The sequence below is a fragment of the Mesocricetus auratus genome, unplaced genomic scaffold, assembly GCF_017639785.1.
Source record: "Mesocricetus auratus isolate SY011 unplaced genomic scaffold, BCM_Maur_2.0 Super-Scaffold_100010, whole genome shotgun sequence".
Taxonomy (NCBI): domain Eukaryota; kingdom Metazoa; phylum Chordata; class Mammalia; order Rodentia; family Cricetidae; genus Mesocricetus; species Mesocricetus auratus.
In genome coordinates, this window is record NW_024429194.1 from 59,032,701 (window position 1) to 59,053,449 (window position 20,749).

Here is a 20,749-nt window from a genome sequence, read left to right on the forward strand (position 1 = left end):
AACCGACCACGGAAGGGCGGGACCACGGCCGGCCCCGCCCCGCCATTACTGGGGTGAGCGCCCCCTGAAGGCCTCTGAGTGGTCTTGCAATGGACCGCGGAAGGGCGGGACCACGGCCGGACACGCCCCCTCCATCCTGGCCTCCGCTTTCCCGCTCGAGGGAGGCTGCGCCATTTCCGCTGCTCTGGCCGCGATGCCGCCCGGGCGCTGGTGGCTGGTTCTCTGGCTGCCGCCCCTGGCTACGCTGCCCGCGGTCGCGGTGCGCGAGGAGGAGGCGGCGATGTCAGGTAACCCCGGCTCCGGGCGGGGGGCCTTTCTTCTGGGCGTCAGGGTCACGCGTGGGTGCGGCCAGGCCCCGCCCCTGTCTGAGAGCATCCGGCTGCTTCACATTTTGATTTGTTCAGGATCAAACCGCTGGGCACCGACACAGCTGGCCCCTTGTCACCAGTTTATGTCTGAAACCTTATTTTATCCGTCTCCACAAATCTCACGAAACTCAAAACCAGAGAAGGGTAAAAGCTTCAGAATGAAACCGGAATTCTGTCCCAGATTGGCTGCTGTGACCCGGGTGGCTGATCATATGCAAAGCACTGCGGATGCCCCAGTCTTGAACTCGGCCCCTAGGACGCAGCTGGGTTGTAGCTGCAAAACCCAGCAGTTCTCTGTAAGCTTAATTAAGCATTTATTTTTACCATCCCATGACATCCTTCAGAAGATCGCTTGTTTGCATTCTTCTTTGCACTGGTCAGCCGTGGTCTCCAGGGAGACTGTCAAGTATGGACTTTTAATTGGATAATCTCCCCACACCTGCAAAGTCGGTAGGGCGTCTAAGGCTGAAAGAGAGTTAGTAGCTTCTGACATACCTTGTGCCTCCGTTGTCTTTGTGCTTTTTATATAGAGAGGGCTGGCCTTGAATGCCCTGCTGCCACCTCCCAAGTTTACAGGGCTGTCACACCTGGCTTACAGATTTGGTATAACCTAGTGGTAATGGTCCCCAGGGATGTTAAAGAAACACCAGGACTTTCCTGTGTAAGATACCCACGAGGTGTTAAAACTCAAGTCCACAGCAGAGAAAAATAGCGACTTCTACCTTGTCATTCCAGATATTCTTTGAATGCATGTAGGAGGTGACCACTGTCCTGGAGTGTTCAATGACACTGTGAGAACCCCTTGCCTAGCTAGGCCTAAGAACTGCTGCTACTCTAAAAGCTGTGGTTTTACAAAGAACCCTGGGATGAGACCGCTAGACAATAAATGCCCTCACCCACAGGAAGTGTGTTTTTTAAAAATACACCTTAAATGGCTGCCTGAAACCTCAGATAGTACTGAGCCTTACACATACTTTTTCTCCTGTATATGCATACTTGTCATCAAGTTTAATTATAAGTCAGGTAGAGCAAGAGAAAGATAATTAAAAATGTGATTATAATGAATGCTGTGGAAAAAGTTATTTGAACTTACATATTGTTACTTTGAGAAGTTTCCCATTTAATATTTTCAGACCTTGGCTGAACACAGAAAATTGAAGCTTCAGCAAGTGAAACTGAGTGTAACGGAAGACTGTTGGTCCTTCCTACCATAAAGTAGGAGCTGTCCAAAACATAGGAGGCCTGCCTTGGATTATGCCAAAGGCCTTTTCCAGCTGTGATATCCTGCCTTAAGCACATACCAGCTGACATGGCATGAAGAACATCCACTCTAAGACCAGCCCTCTGTCACCCTGTTTGTAGAAAAGGCAGACACTTGTCACAGGAGTTGTCCAAGGAAGAGAAACGTCAAGCCAATGACTTTTAATTTGAAACCAATAGGTCAGGTCCATAGAAACTGCTTCCCTTCAGCTGGGGTTCCAGAAGTGCCTTCCCAGGTTTCCACTCAGATTCACAGCCTGATATTCTTCTGTGGCAAGGGAAAAAATGTCTCCTGGAGTTAAAATCAGACTGTGTGTTGGGATGTGCCAATTTCAGTTCCTTTCTCCTGTCATTGGAGGAATAAAAAGCAAGATTTATATTCGGGTTAAAAGCAATAAACTGGAGTTAGTACAAGAGAGATGATACTTATGTGGCTTACACCTTTGAAAAATGTGAATTTGCCAAAAATATCAAGATCATCACTCCATCTGGAACCATTTGATTGCATTTGAGCTCCGACAAGGACAGTTTGTTGGCTTTTTGCATTTTCATTTTTCCTACTTCTTCCCGTCCCAGAGGAAGCAAGTCTAGGTTTAATGAAGGGAATGGCAGTGAGTGTGTTTACATGTCTGCTGTGTTTCTGTTCTGGTTTCATTGGAGGGTCATTTTTTCCATGTGCAAACCATGGAAGGTTAGGTTCCCAGGAAGAATGCTGATGAATTTTTTCTTTTTTTCTTTTGGTATGGGAAGTGGTTTAACATCTGCTAAGGCTTGAGAAGTCTTCGTTCTTCATTTTTAGAAGAATCTATAAGTAGGTGTAAGTACTACCTGCTCCTAACATTTCAACAGAATATTTTTGCCATATGTCTGACTAAACTCTTTAAGTTAAATATACTTAGACGTTTGGAAGCTAATAAACAAGGAAAGCACTAGAGGAGTCATTTGCTTTTGACTTAGTAACAAAGCAGGTGATGGATGTCTTTTATGTGTGTGCAGTAACGCTCCCTTTCCCCAAGGGACTTATTCTGAGCCCCGAGTAGATAAATGAAACTCCAGAGCTCTGAGCATCATGAGTGCCACTCCTCCCCACTGAAGGAGTCACAATGACTAGTAATACAACAACACTAGCAATATACTCAGCAGTTAGTTGAAATGTATGAATTGCTTACCTCCGGAAATTTCCATTTAATTCTTCCATTTCATTTCAGGGTAACTGACACAGTAGAAAGTGAAGCCACAGAAGCAGGGGGCCAGTGCAGTCCCACACTACATCAGCTGAATATTACAAGCTTCATGATATTTAAACCAAATGGAGACACCTGTCCCATTGGTTCACATAAACCCGACTCGAAGCCTTTGATAATATGGTTAATTCCATCTGCATGTTCCTTAATCTGTTGAAGACTGAGGGGAAATTCAGAACAAGTTCTAACCAGGAAGTCCCTTATATAGCATACACTGATGTCAAAACCAAGATTCTTGCCTCTTCTTGGCCTCCTCTATCTGAGGAGGAGTAAGAAAGACAGTCCTTAGCTGTTAGGTGTGGCCAGCCTTGCCCTCTAGTTCAGGGTATACTGGTGACTTCACACTTGGCTTCCTTGCCGCATGGGCCCAGGAGTGGGTGGCCTGGAGCCTGAACACAGGAGTGATACTGCAAGGGAAGTTTGAAGAGGAGGGCTGAGTGAACCTCCTCTCGTGCTGGCGACTCTTCACGGAAACTGGCTGTGTTTTCACTGGCTGGGTTACGTTTGCTCAGGTAATCCTCTAATCCTCTCAGATTGCAACACATGTGCAAATGACAAGTTCCTGAATGTTGCAGGACTCAGTAACTCCATAGAAATAGTAAGACAAGAAGTGCCATGGGTAAGTCGTAGTGAGCATAGTTGTCTGGGCCGTGTTCGGACAAGGCCCAGAGAAGGTGGTATCAGGGCAAACATACCAGCTATTGACAGCTAAGCCCTGCCAAGATCTGAGGGAAGAAAGTTGCAGTCCAAGGAGACCTGAGGGTCAGTGAAGTGATATAGGTGGAGCCCTCAAGCAAGAGAGGTAGAGGAGGAGGAGGCCATGGAGGTACTTGGGCCTTTGTAAAGGAGGGTAGGTGTTAGCAGGAGTGATTAGAGGATGTAATGGGCCTTGAGTGACGGTGATGCTCTTTTGATAAAAGATCTGGATGCTTTATTGGAAGAAAGGTTGTGGAGGAATCATAGAGTTAGTTCTGGGAGTAGGGAAACCAACTAGAAGGCTGTTGGAATAATCTTAATGTTGCTTGTATAATGGAAGTATCTGCTCCCACATCCATGCTATGGCACTATACTTGTACACATCATCTTGTTCTTAAGAGCTACAGGTATCCAGTGATTTAGAAGACAGTCTTGGGTCCCAATGGATAGTCTTTGTTTACAAGTTCAGTCCCTGGAGATACTTCTGCAGACCATGGACATAAAGTTTTCTCTGGGAGTTAATTCAGCCCTTAAATAATGGAGCTCACTAATAGAGGAGTTGCAGGGAGAACTGTTGGAGGCACCTCTAACTACCCCCCCCCACACACACCCTGCCCGCATAGCATGAAGCACACCTGGTGACAAAATGACAGACTGTGAATGAGCATTTGTGTGAAGTTCTGGAACACTAGGGCTGTGAACCTGCGACCCCATGCCCTTCACCTTCCCTGCTGCTGGGTCATGCTCTTTCCCAGTGATAAATGAATTCCTTACACAATGAAGGCTTCAGTGTATAAATTTTTCATTTCTAGCTGCCCAGTTTAGCTCTGGTTCCTATTCAGAGACCCTGCAGGAGGTAGAGAGCATGCGATGTGGGACTGCCAGCCTGAGGCCTTCCATTCCGTCCTCTGGCTCGATAGGAAGTGGGGCCTCCAAGGTATGCCATTGTATTCTCACAGCTGCTCATGCACATGCTAGCTTTACATCACCTTCTTGACCTCCTTTTCTATAGCCGATTGCCAGCATTAGACGTCCTAAGACTGCGCCTTCAGACATGCTGCCTTTGAGCTGTGTGTATCTCAGCTGTACCCAAGAAGGCCTCCATCTTGGCTGTCTTATGCATTCAGAGAAATGGTTCTGCTCTCTTCATTGGGGTCTTATGTACAGGCATACAGTATGTTTTTAATTTTCGGTGTCCTGTGCTTGGCGGTCTCTCAAGTGTCCTCTTACTGCTTTGGAACCTGGCTCTTGACCTAGATTCTTATATTTTCAGCCGAGGCACATGTATTTCATCACTATGCTAAGAGGAAAAATGAAAGGATTCATCTGTCACAATAGAATATCCTGGGTCATTATATAACCAGATGTCACTTTAGTGCAACTGTTTTAGGAGGTGGGACTGTCCTCGCTTCAGCCTGTCACAAAGGACATTTCAGGCCAAGAAACGTACCTATTGAGCTTATTTTACATTATTCTCCATGTCAGTTTAATGACCAACTAGTAGCTACTGGTTACCTAGTCCTTACCCAACTTTGATACAACAGTTTGTTATAACTTCATTTCAGGTTTGTCTACAGATTTCCTTAGCTGTACTTGAATAGGGCAAAGGGCTCATTTCTCCGGGTACCCACAAATACTCCCTGTTCCTGTTTCCTATTCCTGAAAGGCATTTCCTGTTGGACACTCTGTCTTGGACTCCAAACACCTTACTTGGTTCAAATTCAAACACAGCAGTGGTCTCAGAAGAAAAGGAGTTTCTAACTCTTCTGTAGCATTTATCACATGAAATCTACACTAGAGGACCTGCCCCCTCCCTCAGGTGGCTTTGCTAAATGCTACATTAATGTTCTGTGTGTGTGCTCACACTCATACTTACCTTCTATATCCAGCTCCAGGGCTATAGAACTGTCTGTCTTCTTTAGAACCAGTGAAAACTGATCGTATGTCTGTCTGTCCAGAATTGAACTCATCTCCTGTTCTTCTCACAGATCTACCTCTCTGCTTCAGTGCTTCTGATCTGGGTAAATGCTCACTATCTCTCCATCCACTAGAAACCTTCTCATCTTCATCTCCTTTATCTACTGACTCTCCAAAGTGTAGAGCTCTGAAATCTATTCTTGCTCTCTCCTCATACCCTAAGTAATTGGGTCCTCTCCTCCCTACGGGTCCTGGAGGTGGTAGGTGCCTCATCCTGTTGTGTGTGCCTCTGTCTGATAATTGGTGACTCTCCTGCCCAGACCTGACTAGACAGTTGAATTGAGCCCTTTTTAATGTCATCTGTTTTCTGCCATGTCTTTGATACTTACCTGAAGTCCTTTTGTGCTTTGCTTTTGGGGTGAAATGCAGAGTGCTTATGTAGAACTGGCCATTGTTTACCTCCAGCTGAGGTGTCCAAATGACTCCTTGCATCCATTCACTCCATCCTTGCTTGCTTGTCGCTCATCTGATAATGCTCACATTTGTCATCTCTCTATCCTGATACTGTCTTATTGCTTGCCACTTATTCTTGAATCTTCTGCTTGCATTTCTTTTCTAAGAAGCTTCCCCAAAACTCTCGCCATCTGCTCTAAGACCCAAGACATGATGTTCTGTCTGTGTGTACAATGCTCACATGTGACCTAAGAGTGTTGACTCTAGATGTGACACTTTCAGACAGACACTTGCTAGACTGGGATAAATGAAGGACTCTAATCACCATGTAGAAGAATTTTTGATCATAGAATACTACAAACTGTGACAGTCTCCCTTTGAACACATTAAATTAACTAAATACTTAGGAAACCCATTTATTTTATTTTTTATCTTTCAGTTCCAAGATGTAAGTCTCTGAAGGAAACAGACATAATTAAAACAACTGTGTCAGACTGTTACTGCTACAATCAAAATTCGCAAGTAGAGTGGACATATGTGTGGTCAACTGTACAGGTTAGGGCCTACTTTTATATCATGTCTTAAGAGTGTGGAATTAAAATGCACCCCCTTGGAGTTTAAATATATATTTTGTATGACATATTGGTGATGTAAAAGGATAAAAGATAGCTTGAGGGGCACATGGGAGCTCAAGGAGGTGTTATGTGGGAGAGGAATTAATTCCTCATATCTTTGCTGGCCTTCCCCTGACCATTCCTAATGAATATACTAACTCAGTGGTTCTCAACCTGTGGGTCACAATCTTACTGAGGGTGTCAAACAACCCTTTCACAAGGGTTACCTAAGACCATTAGAAAGCGCAGATATTTATATTATGATTAATAACAATAGCAAAATTACAGTTATAAAGTGGCAACAAAATAATTTTATGGTTGGGGTCACCACAATCCGAGGAACTGTGTTAAACGGTCACAGTATTAGGACGGTGAGAACCGCTGCTCTAAGTGAACACGTGTTGAGAGCACACATTGAGACTTCAGTAAGAGAATTACCATGGGCTGGCTGGGGAAGGAGCGCTGTAGGCTGAGGAGAGTCTGCTCTTGTCCCAGGACATGGTGGCGACTTGTACCATTTCTAGAGAAGAAGATGTTTGAGGGTCATGTGCTTTCTTGTGCCACTATGCCCGGCATCTTTACATTTTTTCCAGGGAGCTTTTGGGACGGGAAAGCTGAGGTAATCCATACCTCACACCCTATTCCTTCATTCTGCTCTGACTTCAGCACTCCAGAACCTCCTCCCATCTTCACTCTTGGCTGATGATTCTTCTACTTCATTAAGAATGGGGAAGAAATCTTCTGAGGAACAGGGGGTGGAAAGATAGTAAGATCCAGATGTCCCGACCCGCAGGACACTCAACGTGGGTCTGGTGGACACCTAAGAAAAAGATGGGGGGCAGGGGATACAAGGACAGACGCCAAGACAAGAGTCTGATCAAAGCGACAACTTTATTCATCCCAAAAGGATATATAGGAGAAGGGAGGAGGGGAAGGAATAGAGGATGTGCTGTAGCTGCGATGAACCTGGCGGATAAAAGGTCAGTGGGATGGGTAGGGCATCCTGTGTCCTCTGGTAACCTGACTGCAGACTCTAACTTTATCTTTCATAATCCACCTTCTATTAAGCCTACGCCCTAGATAAGCCGCAGGTCTGTTTCTGGAATTTGGCAGGTAGCAGGGTGGTCCCGAGTCACATACTTTCTATGAGGGTCTTTTCTTATGAGTACGTGAGGCAGCCATACCTGGTTGATGGCAGGAGGTCCCTGACAGCCAGAGAGGGTGAAAAATGCCAAGGAAACAAGGCCTTCTAGACACGACAGGACTGATGCTCACATGCACTCCCAGAGACTGGCAGCATGCACAGGGCCCGTACAGGTCTAAGCCAGATGGGTTCCAGCATCGAGAGGGGAGTAGACACACGCCCCCTCTCCACCTGAGAAACCAGCTCCGATTGACAACTGTGTAAAAAAAAGTTAATTTTCTCCAGTGGGGTTTCCCTGGGTATACAAACCACACATAAGGGCGGGCCCCATGTCCTGCAGTAGATGGGCAACACAAAAGGAATTCAATGATATTTTTATAGGTTTTTAAATAATTATTATTCTTACAGATCTTTTGCTTATATATCCTGTTTTCCAATTATGTGATTTGTGTCTGTGAATATGTGTCTCTAGGTGTGTTTCTTGTGCTTTTTATTATTTATCTATTTTAGATGACTTCATTTTCTAATCAGAGGGGAAAAAGGGTGTGGATTTGGGTGGGTAGGTGAGGAGGATCTGGGAGAAGTTGGAGGAAAGGAAGCCATGATCATAATATATTGGATGAGAAAAAATTATTTTCAATTTAAAAATTGTAAAGAGTAAAGATTGAGGTCATATATGGGAAGGAAAAAGACAAAATGGAAACAATCAGAAACGATTGTGTGCTCGTATTTTTCTCACTGTTCGCCCACCTATGAGCACCTGCAGGCACGTGCTCTCCTCTCTGCCTGTGGGGATGAAATGTCAGCCAAGGAAGAGATGCCTATGCTTGAGCCCTTGACTGGTATCCTGGGTCGTACCCATCCTTGCCTGCTCAAGTCATCCCCAAAGCACTTCCCTCTCCACTGGATGATTCCTACAAAGAAGTGACAGTAGTACTTTTCCATTTGTAAAATGTCACAATTCCGTGGACTCCGTTTTTTGCTCTAACTTTTTTATTTCTCTACTTCTCACTATAATACAATTCCTTTTTTTTCCATTTTTATTTTAATTTTAAATAGCTTGTTAATACAATTCCTTTTTAAAGTTCATGTCTGCAGCCTACGGTTCTCCCATTCTGTAAACACTTCAGTCAGTCCTGCCTTCACACCAAGGTCTCTAGCACCTCCATGCTTTAGTGTGACCTCAAACTTGTGACCCATTATCTCTGAGTCCCAAGTGGTGGGACTCCAGCCACATATGCACCATCACATCTGGTAAAACATCCACTCCCCAAGGCATCCGTAAGCTAAATGCAAGTGTGTGATGTTGCAGCCACTCAGGGCCAGAGCCCTAGCCTGTATGTCAGAGCCGTCCTCCCTCAGCCATTCCTGGGTTCTTACCCGTCTGTCTGAGCTAGGGGAAGGTTGTGATTCTGCCCGGATTAATCCGTTCTTGTTTTGTAGGTGACAGTTACCAGTCCAGGCCTGCTCAGATTTGTATATATCACAGGAAGTCATAATTGCCAGCATCCAGAAGGCATTCTGTCATTTATCAGATGTGTGATTCATAACTTTTGGGCACCAGAGGAGTCTAACGAAATGACCATGCTTATCACTCCATACGGAGAAACCGTATGCTTCTCTGTGAAAGCCATCGGGAGGGTGTTTACCTACACAGTAAGCGTGGACCGAAACAGTAAGTCTGTTGTCATCATAGTTGACTGGACTTTCAGTAAGTTGACAACTTTATATACTGACACAAAACATCTGTGGTGTTTGTATCTTTTTATTTTCCAGTTGTGGATTTCAAACTCCTCCTTGTGTTTGTGGCAGGCATTTTCCTCTTCTTTTATGCAAAGACTTTGAGCCAGTAAGTGTCTATTTTTGTAATTGTAGTGTTCTGATTCAAAGGCACATACATTGTTTCTGAATCTGTGTTGAATGTTTGCACACCACTGCACACTTGTGTTTGTGGTTCTTCTGGGTTTACAAATGATGAGCTGAAGGCAGCATAGAATCATCTTTAAAGACAGCAGTACATGCTTCTATGGCAGACTCGTACATGGTGCAGAGTATGCTTGCTTACATTAGTACTGCTCTTCTTATTTTGTTGCTTATAGAACTCATATCCATCATCACTGGACTTGTTCTTATGGGTGCCAACTTTGTACTCAGGTTTTCTGATGCCAGAGGCTTGCTGTCTTATTGCATTAGATTTGCCTCCTGGATTGGTAGGTCTGACTTTGGATATTGGATGTGACAAATACTTGTTTCTTGGACACGCATGGTACCCTGATGTTTTGTTTCTTGTAACTTAGCCTATAAAAACTACTCTCTTGCCAATGTTTACTTCTTAACCTGCCCAGCCTGCTTTGTACCAGTATTTTTTCCATCATTCTCACCATTGTTCACTTTTGAGCTCTTCTTTAGGATGTGGTCAGGTTGTCAGGTAGTGTTGTCTTTTCTGACTGGATGATGGATCTGTAGCAGGAAAAGGAAAACCTAGATACTGATGAGCTAGGCTAATGTCCTGAATCCTCCAGCAGCTGACTCACTTGGAAAAGTCTTTTAACTTCTTGATATCTCAGTTTCCTCCTCTGTAAGATTTATCCGTGGGTATCTGGAAATTCACGGGAAGCTCTCAGGCAAGTGCTTGCTATGTGACAAGTGCATATACTGTTGGATCCCATTCTGAATTTGGAAGATACACACATTCATCAGCAGTCTATTTACTGAAACTCTCAATTCCAATATAAACTATATGAAATGTGGTTAGTTTTTCTTTCTTAGTATTCCTTACTGATCCCTATTGCCACATTGAGCATTATGATATTTTTTCAGTTTTTATTATTGAAAATGCTGTTTGTTGTTGACGTGGCCTTGTTCTCTGTCTTGACAGAAGCCCTGCTTTCTATTACTCTTCGGGTACCATGTTAGGTGTTCTAATGACACCAGTCTTTGTCCTTCTGATGATGAAGAGGCACATTCCAAAGGTAGGTATTTTAAATGCAAGTGAGTAAAAAATGGGAACCAAGCTTTTAGGGATATTAAAAAGTTAATCAAATTTCATTCATATTGTCACACTTCCTAATTCAACTGTGCTCCTCTGCTGTACACATTGACCTTAAAATGTGTCCATTTCTGGAGTCAGTTTGTGTTTATTAGTAACATGTAGGATTATACTGTCTGGTGATGTTTTTGGTACCCTTTTTGAAATGTATCTTGGGAGAGTGATCCTGAGTCTTTGGGGCTTTACCTAATGGTGGTACTTCATCTGGGTTCTTAGTTCTTGTTGTTTCTTCTCTATGTCTTCAATAAAATAATGTCCCAAATAATAAATAAGTATTGATTCATGACTGTAACTTTGTGGTAACTGTGATTAAAGCTCTAAATACCAGCATTGTCTTGAGATAATTTTATACTTTTTAGCTCTCCAACTTTAATATACATGTTACCCAACTGGGAGGCTTGCTAAAAATGTAGATTCTGGTCTAGAGGTGGGACCCAAGTCTACATGCCATTAAGCTTCTATGTAAAATAACTCTCCTCTGATGACCATATGATTGGGTAAGTCCTTCTGTGTATATGTTTGTCTGATTGATTGATAAATAAGGCACTGTTGGCCAATTGGGAAGCAAAATAGGTGGGACTAGGAGTCCAAGAAGATTCTGGGAATTGTAGTCAAGAGTGGAGAATTGCCATGTGATCCCAGGAAGAGAGGATGCATGAGGCTGCGTCCTCGGAAAGATAAGACCTTATAAAAAAATATATTAGTAGTTATGGGTTAATAATTAAGTCAGAACTAGCCAATGAGAAATCATAGTAAATGACCAACAGCTTCATAATTAATGTAGTGTCTCGTGTGTTATTTGGGAACTAAAGTGGCTACGGGACCCAGGCGGGAATCCCACAACAACCATGCCTTGAACAGTGAGACTCAGAGAGTAGTAAATAAGTACTTAACTTTGACTTGACCTAGACATTTCTAGAAAAAAGAATCTGTTTGTTTGCTTCTATTTTTATGAGAGTGAATGAACCAATATATCTATATTGTGTCATTTATTTTCTTCTGCACACAGTATAGCACGTTTGGGGCGCTAATGATTGGTTGTTGGTTTGCTTCAGTTTATGTTGTGTGCCAGTTGATGGAAGATCTGAAGTGGCTGTGGTATGGAAACAGAATACATGTATTAGGTAGGTAAATACACAAAAGAACCATCCATCATTGGTCAGGTTGAAAAGTGCAAGCAGAGGACTTCTGACATGTTTTTCTCTCCATATACATCTTCATTTGATGTAAGGAGAGGTGCAATTAAAAATAATATTTTATTTCATTCCCATGGTTAGTGTTTTAGTTCATTCAGATCCCATTCTAAACTATTTTCCTTTCTAACCTTCCTTAGTTTTCTGTACAAATCATCAAAAGAGTAAAAATGCTTCAGACTTGTGGCTAAACTCTAGCCACATCTAAGCTGAGGTGTAAATGCCTCTAAAGATGACTTTCCCTTCGTCTCTCAGTTCTCTTTAGGTAGCCTGTACAAAAGGTAGGAAGTGTTACTAAAGGACACTTGACTTTTCAGAAACCAAGAGGAAAATTGCCACTTAATCCCTTGTTCTGTGTTACAAAATTTTTTGATTTTTGTTAGGAAATAATGAGAATTGGAGCCCCATTGGCATCAGATTTCACATATAAGGACAATGTTGCTAAAACAAAAACAATTCATCTTAAACACTCTTTTAGCCTACTTTCCTATTATATTAAAGTAGTTATAATTTACTGCTAATGTGGAATTTTCCTCTAAGTTCTTTATTCTTTGTCTCCAAAAAACAAGAGCATTTTCTATATAACCAAATAACTCTTAATTACTGTTGTTAGTGCTAGGGATTGTGCCCAGGATGGCATGTAAATTTGGCATCTGTTGTGCCACTGAGTTATATCCTTAACCCCACTAGTAAATATTAAAGATTAATAATTGCATAGAGTCACCTATTGCCCCAGTTGTGATATGATTTCCAGTTACCCTTGCTGCCTGGCTGTATAACCTGACATCGTGCTGAGCCTCTGTAGCACTGGCTAGGCCCGTAGCTCCTGGTCCATCATGGTTCCTTTGGTCACAGGATGTGCAGGAGAAGTCGAGTGAGGCATCCTGTGAAAGGTTCACTCTGGATTTTTTTGATGCCTGTTTTGTGGCATCATTTAACGTTTCTCCTCTGCATGTACTGCAAATAGGAAATCGAATCTCAAGGGCTGCTTAGAAACAGATTAAGCATGTGGTGGGAATCATTAGAAGTGATACGCACTTCCCATCTGACGGCACTGGAACCTACAGTGTCACACCATTGGTAGCGATGCAGTGGGTGTGGCTGGCCAAGGGTGACTACCTGCTCCTCTGTAATATAGCATTTGCCTTTAGCGACTAGACGATAAACATTAAAAATAGGGTTTATAGCATTGTGCGGAATCTACTGGCTTACTTTTGACCAAAGCAACCATGACCCATTTGTTCACCCAGGACACTGGACTTCAAAGACTTGACTATGTAATATTGTAATTATTAGTATACATCTTAAATTACTACAAGTCAGCCTGTTGGTCTGGAAACACCATGCAGTGGTTTAGTGTGCTCACTGCTCTTTCAGGCCTCGAGTTTGTTTCCAGCATGTAGATTGGTTAGCTTACAACTGCCCGTAGTCCAGTTCCAGGGCATTGACATCTTCTTCTGGCCTTTGTGGGTACCAAGCACATGTAAACATACAGAAGATAATTATAACACACCTTTAGAGGCAGCCTGTGTGCTTAAGTACAAGGACTAATGAGCTGTAGGTGTGGTTTTCCAACCTTCATTAGGACAAGGAAATGTTTCTTGTTTTCTTCATTTTTTTAAATTGGGGTTTTCTAATAGATGTTATTTTTCAATCAAGGCTCTGCCAGACTTTCCACATCAGTTCTCAAGTTCAGGTTTAAATTATTGCCCTTCTTCTGCATCTCCAGGCTACATCTTGGTTGTTGGGCTTTGTAGCTTTGCCGCCTGTTACAGGCATGGACCTCTCGCTGACAAGTGGAGCAGAGACTTTCTAATGTGGACACTGCAGTTCCTCTCCCTGGTCCTGGTCTACAGTGGTGTGGCTGTGCCTCCGTTTGCCTATGCCATCATGGTCCTCCTCCTGTTTTCCTGGAGCCTGCGCTATCCACTGAGAGCATTCAGCTATCTGAGGTGGTGGGTATCTTTTCAGTGCTACCAACTCTGACATTTTAAACTCTGGTTTCATTTATTGGTTTAAGAAATACTTTGGTTACATCTACAAGTGATTGTGTTTTGTCTGGAGGTTTCACTCTGAAAGAACAGAAGGAAAAAGAGCTCTAAGCTTTATACCCATCTCCATTGAATCAAACACCAATTACTGGGTAGTTAGAGCTCATTAAAACCAGTGGCAAAATTGCTTGGGTTCTGAGTTGCCTAAATTTCTACCTTTATCATACATTTCTTTTCATTAGAGTAAAGATTGCTATGGTGATATTAATTATGCTCATGAGATAAGAATTAGGAGAAAATGTATCATAAATGACTGGAAGGAGTTATTCAAATCATTTTACTAAAGACTGGCTTTGTTTTAGGTTTTAAATTAAGACTTAGGCTTTGTGAAAATACAGAAAGAAAGATGAGGTAACTTCTGCTGACACAATATGTTATTCGTTTCCTTAGTATGTAGATCTGTGTCAGGAGCACAGACGGAGATGGCCCTGCCCTTGAGGTGTACTTGTTGAGATGTGGGCATACATTTATATATCTTCTGCCTTTCAAAACAAATGTGTGTGTGGTGTGTGTGTCTGTGGTGTGTCTTTGTGTGTGGTGTGTGTTTGGTATGCGGTATGTATGTCTGTGTGTGTTGTGGTATGTGTGCTATGTGTGTGTGGTGTGTGGTTGTGATATGTGTGGTGTATTTGGTGTGTGTGTCTGTGTATAGTGTGTTTCAGTGTGTGGCGTATGAGGTGTGGTGTGTGTGTGGTGTGATGTGTGTGTTTGTGTGTGGGGTATGTGTGTGTGTGTCTGCTACATGTTTGTGGGTACCCAGAATGGCCATCAGAGGGCATCAGACCCTGTGTAACAGGCTGTTGCAAGTCACCTGATGTGAGTCCTCTGGAAGAGCAGTTGGCATTCTTAGCCACTGAGCTACCTTTCGGCCCCCACACTTAAGTACCCTGTAAGTATGAAAACAATGCTTGCTCAGGGACTAAAGTGGTGTGAATCTGTGAATGACTTCCTGGAGAGATATCATTGAGTTGACTCTTTAGTAATGGCCTAGAATGACCCTTGGACAAATGTGGAGTGCTTGGACAGAGAGAGAGGCCCACATAGTGCCATCATCAGATACCAGTGCTGTCGCTACAGTGGATGAGGTGTGCTCTGGCCAGACGGGGGAGTCCCACAGGCTGCACTGTGGAATCTGGCCTGCATATGGGGGGTGGTACAGGGCTAACTAGTATGCGTTTCCATTAGTTCTCTCTGATGCCTGCCTACACAGAATACATAAGTCCAAATGCTTGGGCTGGGACAGGAGCGAGACAGTGGGAAATTCTGACAATACCCCCATCACAAAGGCAGTAGTTAAAACCAGCAGGAGCTGATTGTCACTATGTGCCAATGTGGTTTCTGCTTTCAATCTGATATTCCAGGAAAACTGCAAATGTAGCCCGGAATTCAAATGGTAGTTAATCTAATGAAAAATAAAAATACACCTGACAGATGAAAATTAAACTTGAGGCAACGAGCAATTGTTGGCTGCTTTCTGGCATAGAGTTGCTAAACAGGGAGGCTCCTACAGTAGAAGACATTCTTAGACATTGCTGTAGTCCACGCAGACACTGATAGAGACTTGGAGAATCAGATTAAGGCTGGTAAAGCGAGTTAATAGATGTTTAGTAAACGATTGTGAGGCAGGAGAATCCATGGTGACAGGTCGTTTATGAACCTGGTGGGTACATGTGTGGCAGTGTCACTGGAGTGAAAGCATCAGTGACAGTACAGGGTGCCCATGTAGAGGTAAGCGACAGGCTAAAAGGTAGCAGCACAAGTTGGAGACATTGAGACCAGAGAAAGAATGTCATGACGTTTGCACCAGACTTTCTCATTTGAAAAAAGCTGTTTACATATTACATACACGTTTCTGATTCTTTGGATTAGCTGCTGAGCAATTTGCATAAACGCCCCACTTCATCTGTACAGTGACTGAGAGACAGTGATACTGCATTCCTTCCTTTCATGTGACGGGCATGAGTGACGCGGGCTGGGAAGGGACTAGAGGGTGATCTGGGCCTGAGCCTGGTTCTTCCTGTAGGAAATCTGTCCAGGTATTCAGAAGAGGAGAAAGAAACAATGTCACTGGTTCTTTAGTCCAGTTCATTGAACCTTAGACAAACCTGAAAAGGGAAGCGATCTTTATGGTCTCAGCTCTCAATAAAAAATGTGTGTTTTTAAACCCTGGGAAATCTCTACTAAGTTAGATCTGAAGTTACCTGCAAACTTTTTTAAGACTCGTCGATGAGCCGGGTGGTGGTGGCGCATGCCTTTAATCCCAGCACTCAGGAGGCAGAGGCAGGCGGATCTCTGTGAGTTCGAGGCTGGGCTGGACTGACAGCCTCCAAAACAATACAGAGAAACCCTGTCTCGAAAAACCAAAAAAAAAAAAAAAAGACTCGCTGATGTGGCACAACTGTTACTTAAAAACTTATCACGAATATGTCCTTATTAGCCTCTTGGATTCCTAAAGTACATATTGTTATATCATTATTATATTTATTACTTTTCTGATTAGAAAAGAAAATCTGGTCCCTGGCTTCTTAGTTTGTATGTAGCCAAAGGAAAACTAATGTAAGTTCTTTTCCACACAGGATCTGTGTGGCACTCCTCTCCTGGTCTGGTTAGTCAGAGATTCCACCACTAGGTGGAAGTGAGAGCCCACAGATGAGCTTCTTGTAGTAAGAGATGTCCCTGTTGGTCTCCATAAAAGGACATACTGAAAGCTTGTTTCTGTTTGTGCCAAAGACAATCAGCAGAGTAAGGAAGCCAGAATTTTTGTCTAGTTGTGTGATTAGAACTCACTAAAATGTTTATAATCAACATCTCAATCAGAAATTGATTCTCAAAGGACATTGCTATGATGGTCAGGTAAGCCGGGAAACACAGTAGGCCAGCGCTGCCTGTTCTTTCTCCTCAGTCATGGACAGAGGAAAGCACGGGTGCTGTGCAGGAGTTCAGGGGTATTACTGTTGATGTTTAAGACACGGATTTTTGTTATGTCCTAAGGGTTGGAGTCTGGCAACCCGATATCCTGTGTTTTAGGAAAATGAGGTCTTGGTTCACAACAGAACCACTGGTGGTGAGGTTTCTCACTGACGATGAGTACAGGGAGCAAGCTGAGGCTTCAACAGCCAGCGCTCTCGAGGAACTGCGCCGTGCCTGCTGCAGGCCTGACTTCCCTTCCTGGCTGGCCGTCTCCAGACTCCAGGCTCCTAAAAAGTAAGTCCCCCTCTGGCCCCAGCTCATGTTGTGAGTGATTTGAAAATCACACAGTATTTTTGAGCACACATTGCTGCTTAGGAGCAACATTTCTCTTGATTACATCTATACGAGAGCTGTGGGAGGGCTGCTAAGGTGTGACAAAACATGGACCTTGTGTGTCATGTAGATGAAACCAGGCATTGACACTGAGACATGAGCAACACACTTCACTCACAAGGCACAGGGAGGAGATGAGCCAGTGACTGGATGTCCCTGGCATGCTGGGGCACAGGGAGGAGATGAGCCAGTGACTGGATGTCCCTGGCATGCTGGGGCTTCATAACCCTGCACACATTTGCTCCCCTGCACGGCTGTCTGCAGAAGACTGCATAAGCCAGTCTCTACTGCGTGTAAATGCCTCCCTCAGCTGACACAGTCAGGCTTAATCAGAGGGGATAAGCATAGAGGCACACATTCAGATAAACCCCTGTGACAACAGTAACTTTAAAATTTCTTAGGTTTGCAGACTTTGTTCTCGGAGCGAGCCACTTGTCACCTGAAGAAGTCAGCACACATGAAACGCAGTATGGGCTTGGGGGTGCCTTCTTGGAAGAGCAGCTCTTTAGCCTTCATACTGACAGTCTACCTGCAAGTTGACTTCGCTCCGAACAAGAGAGCCGGGAAAACGCAAAGGTCCTATTCCAGAGGGCAGAACCATCTGATGGACACTGGGAAAAGTACGCACTGCAGAGCAAAATAAGCCATACGATAAGGAAAAGCACACATGTTGAGAACTTACTCTTGGCAGCTCACTCACTGTGCGGTCAGTGGCATGGAGACTCATTGCCACTTGCCCTGAATTAAGACCTCCATTAGAACAGTGACATCTGTTCATTAGGGCCAGTAAACAAGGTCAGATACTGTCCCTGCACCAGCTGTTAACATCTTGATGCCTCGAAGCTGGGCCAAAAGACTGTGTTGTTCTCCCTCCATTTCTTATTATCGGTGTTTTCTAAAGTGCAGTCCACATGATACTAGTCATGGCTGGTAAAGGATTCTCATGCCAGTCATGATGGACTCAGATTCACACACACTGCAGGTTTCTGAGCCTTCAGTGGTGTGAAGGCTTTGTGGGGCAGGCATATGTCCAAGGGCTATGGACTTATTGGCCATAAACCATTTTTCATGAGACTGATAACTTTAGAACACTGGAAAATGCTACTGAGGTGTAATTTAGGCTTGAGAGACTTGTCCTCGGCGGCCTTGGCAATATTCCAGCCCTGTGCATCCTTCAGATGCAGGTTCAAGGCTGGCGCCCTACAGCCTTGGTCTCACCATGTTGGTGCCTCTGTTTTGTTTTGTTGTAGTTGTTTGTTTTTTAAATACTTGCCAATTAGCTATAATAACCAATGAAAAAGAAACATTTTTTAGGATTGTATTTAATGTTTTGATAAGATTTTATATGCAGATTAAAACTTATAATTACTATTTTTACTTTTATATATTGAAATTGACATTTATGACATTTTGAGATTTATTTTTTTAACCTGCTTTTATGTGTTTGCAATAATTTCTCACAAAATATATGTTTGCATAATTTCTCCCAAAATAGACTTCTGATACTTTTTTTTTGTAGAGAGCAAATGTTTCCTGATTCATCATAAACTCCAGCATGAAATGAGCCACTAACTGTGCTTTGACCACAAAGGAGCAGAAACACGGGTCTAAGGGTTGCATATGGCTAATGTATGTGAACATGTCACTGGTTTGATTCTCTGAAAATAAAATGCAGGGTTGTTTTGGTTTTGTTTGTAATAAAATGATTTTAAAAAATGAGAAATCATCCTATTAAAGAAAGGCACAGTAAGGGAGGAATATACAAAAGTTGTCACTGTCATTTCTTGAGAGCAATAATAACTGTGTGGAACTTTCTAGATTGAGTCTCAAATGATCTCTCTTTGAAACAGTCTTTCAGTGTTTCTAGGTCTGATTTTGACAGACATATTTAATATTAGGAGTCTCGTTCCTTTCCTTAGAAATTTCACTCATTTCAGTGTGTGCCTTTATATAGATCTTGATTTTAAAAGTCAAAGAATGCGGTCTGGGGAGATAGCTCAGTGGTTAAGGAGCACTCACTGCCTTGCAGAGGACCAGCATTCAGTCCCCAACACCCACCTGGCATGACAGCCTGAAGCCATCTGTAACTCCAGTTCAGGGGATCTGATACCTTCTGACTCTTCAGGCATCAGGCATGCATGTGTTGTACATACATGCAGCCAAAACACTCATGCATAAAATAAAAACTTTAAACCTAAATAAATTTATTTAAATTTAAATCTAAATAAAATTCATATACAAAACTGTCAAATGAGGTGCTTCCACTCATCTTGGCAACTATTTTGCAGGCATAGACAAGAGTTCTACCATGATTTGGTCACAGCTTAACCTGGTTTTCATTTTCTGTAGCTTTATTTCTTGGTGGTATACTGTAACATGTTAGGTGTGTCCATGCTTGTGCGTAGCCATGTTCACCCCTCCCTAAGCAGCTTGTCTAGTATAGACTTGTTTGTGTGCACCCGCTGGTCCACCTGACAGCCCAGCCTTCCTGAGCCCCTGGAGGCTGCACTGTGAGACTGACCCAGGAGCACCCGCTGGTCCACCAGAACAGCCCAGCCTTCCTGAGCCCCTGGAGGCTGCACTGTGAGAAAGCAGCTCCAACAGCAGCAAGCCAGAGAAACCATAATGAAGACAGAGGCATTCTTTTGGGATGCTGTTTTTCGTGCTTGTTTTTGGAAGGAATCCTGGGATCTGTCAGATTGTTACGTGACAACTGTGAGATACTAAACAATTAAAGCACTTCTGGTGAAATGTTTGGTGGGCTTGTGTCACTGCCCTCTGACTCAGCATTTACTACAATACTCATCACAACTCTAATCCCATCAAGCAGTGTACATTCTTCCCTGCTGAGCATCCTCCGTCCCTGTTCCCCTTCCCTTCCTCCTCTTTCTGAAGGTCTTAAACAGTGTGATGAGCACTCAGCCCAGGGCTGTGTCCTTCAGAGGAAGGTGGCAGCTGGTTTTGTGTTGTGTCCACACCTTCACAGGTGTGCGCTTACACACCACAGACCCTTGCAGTGTACCCTCGCTAACAGTGCATGCCTCACAAAGGCTTCCTGTCACAAGCCAGTTGGACTGTTTGCCACCGAATGTGTGGAGGAGAAGCAGAGGTGGCCATGCCTCAAATCAGATCTTCCACGGTTAATTTTAAAACACATTTTATAAGCACACACACAAAATTGCTTTGTGACTTAGTTGTGTAGTTTGCCAGTAATACTTAGGGCTGAATTATTCCTGTCCACGTAACAGGAAAATATTTGAATTTATGACTTTTTAATCTGGAAATTTAAGAGATTAAAACTTCTGGAATAGCTGATGGATTACATCAGTATATATATATGAATGTGTACATAGCTTAAGATCCAGAGATGATTTTGAGAAATAACAACTCAAACAGGATCTTACACTATTGTCTATTTGATGATTTCCCCAGGTTAGATATGTAACTTTTGGATTAG

The 20,749-nt window shown here is 43.3% G+C and overlaps 1 protein-coding gene across 8 annotated transcripts; it reads left to right on the plus strand.

The window, feature by feature from the left end:
* Nucleotides 1–135: 135 nt before the first annotated feature.
* Nemp2 (nuclear envelope integral membrane protein 2) lies at nt 136–20,043 on the plus strand. Of its 8 annotated transcripts, none has more exons than XR_005879947.1 (11): nt 136–287; nt 4,381–4,505; nt 6,378–6,386; nt 9,140–9,371; nt 9,473–9,545; nt 10,575–10,668; nt 11,755–11,869; nt 13,668–13,893; nt 16,981–17,193; nt 17,694–17,912; nt 18,812–20,043. XR_005879947.1 is itself a non-coding variant. In XM_040753666.1 (11 exons), exons 3-11 carry the CDS (start codon nt 4,439–4,441, stop codon nt 17,830–17,832), a joined length of 1,275 nt encoding a protein of 424 aa, XP_040609600.1. In that variant the 5' UTR covers nt 196–287; nt 2,837–3,384; nt 4,381–4,438; the 3' UTR covers nt 17,833–20,043. The 8 variants fall into 8 exon arrangements, 7 of the variants coding, with proteins under 7 accessions (XP_040609598.1, XP_040609599.1, XP_021091228.1 ...); XM_040753666.1 differs by adding an exon at nt 2,837–3,384 and having other exon boundaries at nt 196–287; nt 6,378–6,493; nt 17,694–20,043; XM_040753668.1 differs by adding an exon at nt 2,837–3,384 and having other exon boundaries at nt 196–287; nt 17,694–20,043.
* The last annotated feature ends 706 nt before the right edge of the window (nt 20,044–20,749 follow it).

Bases quoted from the DNA above. Each gene is read 5' to 3' on its own strand.
- Nemp2 (XM_040753664.1), top strand. From the start codon at position 194: ATGCCGCCCGGGCGCTGGTGGCTGGTTCTCTGGCTGCCGCCCCTGGCT. The intron at 288-4,380 runs GTAACCCCGGCT...TTTCATTTCTAG, and splicing joins GGAGGAGGCGGCGATGTCAG to CTGCCCAGTTTAGCTCTGGT. The intron at 9,546-10,574 runs GTAAGTGTCTAT...CTGTCTTGACAG, and splicing joins TATGCAAAGACTTTGAGCCA to AAGCCCTGCTTTCTATTACT.